Here is a 10,551-nt window from a genome sequence, read left to right on the forward strand (position 1 = left end):
AAGCCTAGTGTATTCACCGCCATGAACAGCACACTGAGGAGGACACAAAGGGAGTAGACAGTCTCTGCTTAGGGGCATGCCATTTAGTTGGGGAGACAAAGCTTAAATACTAGACCCAATCAAAGAATATTACAAAGGGACGTGCAAGTAAGTAAAAGTATAATCATATGGGGCAAATGACGCAGATAAAGGCAGAAGGGACAAGGAGGAAAGAGGAGTGAACAAAACACCACAGGGTCGGATTCGTCAGGAAAGGCGTGTTGCCTGACAGTAGTGTAGCCTTCACGCTCCTTTCTGTAGCGTCGGTGAGGAATTAAGTGGTGCAGGAAATTCAGAGCCACAGCATCGATCTCTCCCTCCTTATCTGCAGGCCCGCCGTCTATCACAGATGGAAATTAAATTGATCCAACAATTTGCTCTCCACCAAGCCCTGTTGGTATCTACCTAGTAATTTGTGCTTTTCTTGGTGTTTGCAAATCGATTGCTATTATGGGATGCAGACAACTCTGGGCCTGGGTCCAGTAGGTTGGGGGATTATTGGAGCGGACACATGTGTACGCACACGAAATCCTGGAAAAGCGGACTCTCGTTTCTGTGTATTTTAATCATTGAATAAAAAAACCTCTTCAAGTTTTTTAAAAGCATGTTTAATTACACTCAGATTGCATTTTTAGAGGATTTATCTGGGGTATTTCATGTTGCTACTGACAGGTCCAACCTTCAAACCACCTTTATTGCCAGACCTTTTGTTTCAAAAGTCTTGCTCTACTCAAATACTCCTACAGAGCTATAATCCCCCCCCCCACACACACACACATAGAAATATGTATAGGCATTCATCTAATTTGATAAATAAAACGTTGCTGCTGAAAGGCTTAGGAAAGTAGACGCTATCTAAACACTCAACTTCATTGTTCTATCTTAAAAAACATTTTTGAAGCCCTTCTGAGGATTGTGAAATTCTTTGAAAACAAATTAAAAATAAAACATTTTCTGTGATTTCGTTACAGATTCTGGACAATCAGGAAGTCCAAGCCACAATGATCCTGCCAAGAATCCTCCAGGTAAATATGTGTTCCAGGACGTTTGCAATCTGACGTTGCAGAACAAAGGTACCACTGTGTAGATAAACAGCCCATAATTGGTCAGCTGCCTATTTTGTTCTGGCGGGCAGGTATGATCAGGACAAGATGTGATTCTGCTCAGACCCTTCACGGCGGCACATGCTTCTATATTGGCGTCATCAGCATTTACGTAATCGCCAACGTTTTCATTTTTGTTGGTGTTTCTTTGAAAATGAATATGCGTGTATTTTAGTTGTGTATCTTGCAGGTGCTAAAGTCATTGCTGTTTGAAAAGCCAAAAACAAAAACAAAACCCAAAGCCCGTTTACATCTTTCTTATAAAACGCACAAGAAAAAGTAAAATTTTCCATACTCTTAACTATAGAGGGTGGTAGTGGTGGTTGGTCATGTTGTCAGTGGTGGATTTTTGCAAACGAGTTTTTATTCCATAAGGTTTTTATTGGATTCCCAGAATCAGGAAATAATGAGAGTTGGACTTTTCGTTTAGTGCAATGTATGCCAAGTATCCCCCTTTATTTTCAGAAGTTGTTCCAAATCTGAAAATGGGCTTTTATAAGTTGGCTGCCTTCATTTTTGTTGCTCCTAAATCCGAGCATACAGACTTTTGGTATTGATTTAGGAGGGGTGTCTTTTCACATGAGGTAAATCCAGTGCAAAGGAGAACTTCTGATATTTCAGCGTCGTAAAGATTTTAATTATATCTGTAACTTTGGCAAAGGAATGCTCTAAGAATAAAGCTAACAAAAACCAACACCAGAACAAACAAAACATCCAAACAAAAAACACAGATGCCATCTACCTCCCCAAATAATCGCATCTGTATTTACATGGAAAATAAACCAAAAAATTTAATAAAAGTAATAATAAAAGTTTCCTCAGGTAGACTTTGGTTTCAGTCCTTAATTGTTTGATCTTCCTTGTCACCGTGCTTTGCTAATGGGAGGTGGAAATACCTGAAGCAGCCCAGACCTACAGAAAAGATGTCAGGACAGCCTTGTTTTAAATGGTGTTGGAAAGATACATCAAGTAAATATCCAAATAAAAATGCAAAGTCAAACAGATTATTTTTTTCTGAGTCTTGACCTTATTTTTATATTAGAAAAATTATTTTTTTACAACTACATATTTACTCTGTATTGTACAGAATCGTGTTGTTTGACAAAAATAATATATACTTTAAAGATAAAAAATTCTACTTAAATGTAGATTTGAAAATGTATACTAAGTTGATTTTTCATTACTTTCATCAAAACATTTTAATATTATTACAAATTGATAACAAAACATTAAAAAAACCAAACAATTTTAAATGTAAATTTCAGTGAATTTATTCTCTTATTTTTTATGTCTGGATAATTAGAATCCCCCAAAAGAAAAACTCTTCATAATTTTATAAATTATACATTGATTACAATGATAAATTATTTACACAATATAATGAATTTTTTCAGAAATTTTCTGAAGTTGAGGAAATTTCATTAGCTTGTAATCTTTAAAATTTCTTCTTTTTAATTGACTGATATTTCCTCTGCATAGGAAGATAGCCAAGAGTGAATTGTACCCAAACATGTTTTAAAAGCTTCCTCATTCACTTTACAAAGAATGGGAGAGGAAGAACCCTCTAAAAGAAAAAGAGTTGATAAGTATTTGAAGTCAGACTAAATAAAGGATACGTTCTGTGCCTTAGAATGACAGCTTGATTTGAAATTAATAAGCTGTTATTGTTTGAAATGCATTTCTGAACACGTACAGAAAGAATTATGCTCACTTTCTTATTCTTCCCCTGAGCGGAATGAAACTTTGAATAGTTACGTAATGTCAGAATTCAATTTTTCAGTATTTGTCCAAAAGTTTTGTCACGTCTTTTTCTTACTGCATTCAGTGTAGCATCTCTTAATTTATCTGCATATAATATGGCAAACAGAAACAATCAAACCTAATTTTTTTCCTTTTAAATTTTTCTTGGAAATTGAGCCTTTTTGAGAACTACGTCCTAAAACTAGGTTGTTGAATATTGTATATACATACCTTATACATCAATTACCAGTTCTTCAGAGTTAGAATATAGTAAAACATACATAATACCAAAATTAAATGGAATATAATTAGAATATTCTTCGATGGTTCAGAAACATTCCATCATTTTAACATGCTTTCGTATATCATTATATTATGGGATGAACCATAGAGATTATGAAGGAATTCTGTTTGATGAAATTAAGAATTTGTTCTGTAATACCTTGAAATAAATCAAGCTGTTAGGAACATAGACTAGTTTCTAATTTGAAATGTGAAAAATCAGAGCTTACTACGGTTTTTGTATTACAGTCAGTTGAGATAAATTATACTTATTATTAAAAGCTCTTTTCATAAGTGCAAGCATGTTTGGTATTTTAGAGTGTAATTCATCTTTGGGAGGCCCTTTTCATCTCTGTATTCTGGCCTTGGCTGAAATGTGAAATCTCCAAGTGGGGTTTCAATATCTGGAGAAGGCACAATCCATTTATGGGAAAAATCAAAACCTACTACCATAAGCAATGAAACAATCAAATCACTTTTCTGCTTGTATCGTTATAACAAAGAGGAGTTAAACTTCTGGGAAAGATCACCTTGATGGTGAACACTTTCTTATCGCTGGTAGTTTTCCGTGGGAGATGTGCAAGCCATGGCAGTTGCTACCATCTACACCTGTGTTCATTTCCTAACAGGTTGGGAAAGAGATGGCAACAATGCAAGCCCTTTTAGAGCTGAAAGCTCTTTGACATCTTTTCCCCACTGTTGACATGAAGGTGGAATCCCATCCAGTCATCCTATCAGAGCAGATGCACATGTGTCTCTCCACAAACCTGCCCTACCCCCCCCCCACGGCATGTGGCTTCTCTCCAGCATCAGGCCTGACTGTCTGATGAGAAGGCCACTTTCTTGCTCATTCCTCTGAACTTCTGGAGGGTGCCCCTAAAGTTCTCCAAATTGCACTATGGATATCTACAGATAGGCCTTTCGTTTTTAACTTGTCTTTCTTGATTGGGGTTAGTACTCAGTGAGCAAACTAAACACAGGTGAACAAAAGCAACGTGTTTTAGAGAGGAGGGATATTTGATACTTGTTATTTTTAAAAGCACTTGCGTAGTTTTGTTATTTTAAAACAGATTTAAATAGTTTTTATGGTATTGCCTTATGCTATTTGTGACTTAATATTTTGTTATTATTCTTTGTGACATGGTGGGAGTGGGCCCCATAATCTTTTTGGGGCTAAGGTGCTCTAAAGGTTTGATGATGTTCAAGGACATGACATTGTTCTTTTGGTCAAAAAGCCTTGCCCTGACTGGTTTGGCTCAGTGGATAGAGCGTCAGCCTGTGGACTGAAGGGTCCCAGGTTCGATTCCGGTCAAGGGCACGTACCTTGATTGCGGGCACATCCCTACCGGGTAGTGTGCAGGGAGCAGCTGAATTGATGTTTCTCTCTCATCAATGTTTCTAACTCTCTGTCCCTCTCCCTTTCTCTCTGTAAAAAAATCAATAAAATATATTTAAAAAATCGTTCAAAAAGCCTTAGGCCTACTTCATTTTTTATGATGTACATTTCTCTTGTTTATGATAGACGCAGAAGTTATATATTTATGTGTACTTAGTTTTAAATATCAAATTCATCCGTTGTAAGCAACAGAACTATAAGAGCCCTCTCTCAATATTAGGAAACAACTGTTGTGGACCAACAGATAGTAAATCATTCATTTATGGACTTAGATTCAGATACAATTTTATTTCTACTAAGTAAAAACTCCCCTGCCACTTTTAGGAAATGTGTGATTAGACTATAATTTTTAAAATTAGCTTTGTCTTACTCTATTCATTTCTGTCTCTACATTCCTTGGCTATGATCTTGTTGGATTTCCCAATCTCGCTGATTTGCCTAATGCTGGAATAGTTAATATCAAAGGAGAACAAGGCCATCTAGAAGTTAGATTTTGCTTCTAAGTCATTTCAAAGCTGAAACCTTCTTTTAGAAATAGAAACATCAATGATGAGAGAGAATCATTGATCAGCTGCCTCCTGCACGCCCCCTAGTGGGGAAGGAGCCTACAACCCAGCATGTGCCCTTGACTGGAATCAAACCCAGGACCCTTCAGTCCACAGGCCGAAGCTGTATCCACTGAGCCAAACCAGTTAGGGCTAGGAAGGCTGTACTTTTGTGATGTGCTCTCACATGGCAGGAAATATAACAAAGAAACTTTGAATCCTAGGGCAGTTTTTGCAAATTTTATCATTTAATCTTACTAAGTATTCCAAGTGCCGTTAACCAGAGCTTTCTTACTTGGAATGACATGAACTTATTCTACTATCTCACATGGCGAAATATAACAAAGAAACTTTGAATCCTAGGGCAGTTTTTGCAAATTTTATCATTTAATCTTACTAAGTATTCCAAGTGCCGTTAACCAGAGCTTTCTTACTTGGAATGACATGAACTTATTCTACTATTTTTTTTTTTTTGCACATTTTATAGGGTGCTTGTGCTGTTTTGTTGACTTTTGCATGTAGTCTGGCAAAACCTCTGGGAGCAATTAGGATCATGTATTGAATGTACATCAAATAAGCCACCTATAGTCTCTCTGGAACAAAGATGGAACCAAATATAATTAATTGAATAAACTAAACAAGGAGTATCTGTTAACCATAGCAGTATGCTTGCCTTGCAATAAAGAGGTCTTTAGCCCTAGCCAGTTTGGCTCAATGGTAGAACGTTGGCCTGCGGTCTGAAGCGTCCTGGGTTAGATTCTGGTCAAGGGCATGCACCTTGGTTGCTGACTCGATCCTCGGCCCTGGTCAGGGTGCATACAGGAGGCAACAGATCGATGCGTCTCTTTTACACTGATGTTTCTCTTTCTCTGTCTCTGCCCCTCCCTTTCACTCTGTCTAAAAATCAATGGGGAAATATTCTCAGATGAGGATTAAAAAAAGAAATATTTAAGTTATAAAAATTTTGAGGTTGATCTCTCCCCAACCCTATTATATAGATACTGAGAATGAAACCAACAGAGGGTTGTCATGAAACTAATGAAAACAACCCAATAATTATCAAGAAAATGAGCCCAGCATCTGCATTTTTAGTTGTTATCTGTTGGAATCACTAGGACTCATGTTTACTTAAATCTTCACTTTTCCCCGAAGACTTGGAGTTTGGGACAAACAATACTTTCTACTAGTTACAAAAATAATAAAACATTTTTGTATTTGTATATGAAGGTGGATATATTTGCATAGCCCTTGAAGATCTCATAGAGCATGTTTTTTGTTGTTGTTTTTTTATTTGTGTGTGTGTGTGTCAGAGAGAGAGAGAACCATTGATTTGTCGTTTCACTTACTTATGCATTCATTGGTTATACTTTTATGTACCCTGACTGGGGATTGATCCTGCGACTTTGGTGTACCATACAACAATTTAACCAACTGAGCTACCCAGCCAGGGCTCATAGAGCATGTTTTATCTCCAGAAATGGTGTTCAGAGTCAAAGAAAAGAGAAAATTTACTTTATTTTTTAAAATCATAGACTGTTTACTCCTCAATTAATAAGTTTATACCCACTCCTTCTCATGTCCTCAATTATTGTATCTACCAGGAGAATCAAAATGTTTTCCACGGGGGAAAATTCACTCTTTCATGATACTTAGAAGTAATTTTAAACGTTGGCACTAAACAGTATGCAACAGAGTATAAACAGGCTTTCTATTCATAACAGTGTAAATGGAAAGACTAAAAGGATTGGTGAACTGTGGTAAGACCTGAAGTTGTAGGTAAAGCTTTTAAGTAATTTGAGAATGAGGCCTGTGCAAGTCAGTGCTAAAATCAAAGGATTTTTTTTCCCCTAACAGATTTTGTTTCAGGAACATTTTTCCTCTTTATCATCTGAGGGTTTTTTTGTTTGTTTGTTTTGTTTTTTTTGTTTGTGGTGTTTTTTTTTTTAATACAGCCCATTCAGTAAAGTTCCTCAATGTTCAAATTTATGATAGAATTCAGAATAAAGGAAGAGAGGATGGGGAAAGGGCCTTCTTCACCAATTACTGTTAAAAAGCTCGAAGGATACATACCCTTAGCTGCTTAGTCGTACAGGCAACATTATGGGTACTTGTATCCAACTCACCCCTAAAGGTTAATCTACAGAGCAGTTGGCACCATGCCCAGCCTCTACAATGGTTCCAGCCTAATTACCTGTAATATTTAATTTTGGGGGGGAAAAAGATAATTTAGTAATATCCTATACAGTTATGAAAGAAAGAATTTCTGCACATAGTCCCAGTCAACAAATAATATTAACTGAGTGTCCGCTGGTTGCTAAATTCAGAGTTAAATCGCACTCCGGGAGAGAGGATATTGGGCAACTTCTGTTGCCTGCGCTCAAAATAAGGAGTAGAGACTGTCATTTGCTCTTGAGGAGTTGGGAATAGACACCACTCCACGCCAAGAATAATAAACCGTCTAGCAAGAGCTGTCTATAGGTGAATTTTTCAGCTAACAGATATTTAATGAGCATCTATTGTGTGCATGGCATTATTCTAGGCGCTACAGAAGATAAAAACATGAATTACCCATGAGCTTTGCTGTCCCCAAACTTTTCTGTTCATAAATATATACAGTGTATATTTCATACTCACAGGGTGTGGCAAACTTAGGTTTACCATGGTTTGTATATGGAGAATAATACAATAATTAATGAATAATAATAATACAAGAATAAACTCACATGCAAATGTAAACCTACATTTGCCCCACCCTGTGTGTGTGTGTGTGTGTGTATTATTTTGTGCTACAACTCCAGTGTCATGAGAGTTCAAATTTGTGAAATACTATTTCCAGCCATTGTAGAAAGCATGATGGAGTGGGAAATATATGAACTTTGGAATTAGACCCCCAATGAAGGCTCCATGTTTTACCACTATTATGAGGGCCATGGAGCACATGAGTAAATCAGACAAGTTCCTTGCAATTGAGCACAGTCAACTATATCCAGGCCAGTTGTAAGCATCAGACAGGATAGCATACCTGGTGAGTAGCAGGAAAGTGAGGGTTTTTGATACTCCTTTCCCTTCCAGCTGGGTTGATCCAGAAGACTTCCTGCAGGAAGTACCATTAGATGTGGAACCAAATAGAAGTCCATTAGATTTTTACACTGCCATCCCATAAAGACATAAAATGGCATAAACATTGTTACAAATCAAGATAAAAGGCATTAGATTAGGTTGGAGATTATATAAAAGAAGCAAAAGGAGCAGATGTCCTCAAGTCTCATGGTGAAATAGAATTATAATTTTTAGATCCTCAGTTTTGTTGTAAGCCTTTTGACATCTGAGGAAATGTAGAATGAAAGTTTGTTACAGTTTTTAATAGTGATATGAGCAATAGTACAAATGTATTATTACAGATTGCTTTCCCCCTGGCAAACTTTATCTCTGAGTCCCTTGTATTAACATTGTATAAATATTTTCCCACTTGCCTTTTCCTGGTGTTACTACTTTCTGAAGCCACCAACTTTTCTGTCTTCATTGAAATTTTTCTCTGGCCCTTCCTTTTCCTGGCCCTCTCCATATTTCTTCCTTATTTTATTTACTTCATCCTAGCAACTTATTTCTTACTTTTAAAAATGCATCTTTGTCCCTCATTCAGATAACTCCCTTTATTTAAATGTCCCATCTTTCTTTCTCTCTCCCTCTCTTTTTTCCCCCATGACATGACATGAAAGACTCTAAAATATTTTCTTGACTTCTTCTGCAACTGGGCTTCTGTCCTCACTGAAATTATTCTTATTACATTGATAACGCTTTGCCACTGGAGTCCAGTAGTTCCTTCGCATTCTGTTCCTGCTTCCATATTCTTGAGCATTAATTTGATTTTATTGACCATGCTTTCCTTAAAAATTCTTCCTTACTTTAAAAAGAATGTTATTTTATTGTGGTAAGAACACTTAACATGAGATCTACCCTGTTAACAAATTTTAAAGTATATAATACATTATTGCTGACTATAGTTACAAGGCTGTACAGCAGATCTCTAGAGCTATCAATCTTGTACAATTGAAAATTTATGCATGCCGATTACTGATTCCCCTGGTGGCCAACATTTCACTTTCTGATTCTATGATACTGACTATTTTAGATACCTAATTTTAGTGGAATCATGCAGTATTTGTCTTTCTATGACTGGTTTATTTCACTTAGCACAGTATCCTTAAGACTTATCCATGCTGTTGCATATTGCAACCTTTCCTTTTTTTATAAAGATGAAATAGTATTCTACTGTATGTATATACCACCACCTGTTCTTCACCCATTCATCTGTTGGTGGATATTTAGTTTGTTTCTACATCTTGGCTATTATGAATAGTGCTGCAGTGAACATGGGAATTCAGATATCTCTTCGAGATCCTGATTTCAACTCTTTTGGATAAATATCTAGAAGCTGGATCACATGGTAGTTCTATTTTCAGTTTTTTTTTCCGCAAGGAACTTGCATACTCTTTTCCATAGTGGTGACATCATTTTGCATTCACACCAACAGAGTGCAAGGAATCCAGTTTCTCCACATCTTCCACAGTGCTGGTTGCCTTTGTTTTTTGATCATAGTCATCCTGACAGAAGTGAGACGATATCTCATTGTGATTTTGATTTGCATTTGCTGATGATTAGTCACATTGAGCCTTTTAAAATATGCCCTCTGGCCATTGGTATATCTTCTTTGGAGAAAATCTGAGTCCTTCACCCATTTTAAATCAGGCTATTACTTATTTATTTTTTTTATCATTTGCTATTAACTTGAAGGAGTTTCTTATAGGAGATTAACCCCATGTTGGATGTACAGTGTGCAGCCATTGTCTCCCCTCCCATAGGTGGCCTGTTGATTGTTTCCTTTGCTGTGCAGGTACTTGTTAGTTCAATATAGTCCCACCTGTTTAGTTTTTCTTTCGCTGCCTATACTTTTGAAGACAGGGCCCCTTTACGATAATCCAGGAACCTTTGTGGGTTTTTTCCCCTCATGACTCTTCTTTTTATTAAGTTGATTTTGGTTACATTGGCTAATAAGATCATATAGGTTTCAAGTGTACATTTGTATGATACATTGATCTGCTTATTGCATTATGTGCCCACTACCCAAAGTCAGATCATCTTCCATCACCATATACTTGGCCCCCTTTACCCTTTCCTGGCCCCCACCCTCTTCCTTCTGTCAACCACCATACCGTTGTCTGTGTCTGAGTTTCAGTTACATATCATCCCACATATGAGTGAAGTCATATGGTTCTTAGTTTTTTTAAAAAATATATTTTATTGTTTTTTTCACAGAGAGGAAGGGAGAGGGATAGAGAGTTTGAAACATCGATGAGAGAGAAACATCGACCAGCTGCCTCCTGCACACTCCCTACTGGGGATGTGCCCGCAACACAGGTACGTGCCCTTGATCGGAATCGAACAT

At 36.9% G+C, this 10,551-nt stretch overlaps 1 protein-coding gene across 3 annotated transcripts in view; it reads left to right on the top strand.

Moving 5' to 3' along the window:
* Nucleotides 1-10,551, top strand: part of NFIB (nuclear factor I/B) — a 228,158-nt gene that overhangs the window by 131,431 nt on the left and 86,176 nt on the right. For all 3 annotated transcript variants that reach the window (XM_006754228.2, XM_006754230.2, XM_015568157.1), the window contains exon 3: nt 1,011-1,064. In XM_006754228.2, the coding sequence (XP_006754291.1) occupies nt 1,011-1,064 (54 nt within the window). The remainder of the gene's footprint in view (nt 1-1,010; nt 1,065-10,551) is intronic.

This window comes from Myotis davidii, unplaced genomic scaffold (assembly GCF_000327345.1).
Source record: "Myotis davidii unplaced genomic scaffold, ASM32734v1 scaffold1471, whole genome shotgun sequence".
Taxonomy (NCBI): domain Eukaryota; kingdom Metazoa; phylum Chordata; class Mammalia; order Chiroptera; family Vespertilionidae; genus Myotis; species Myotis davidii.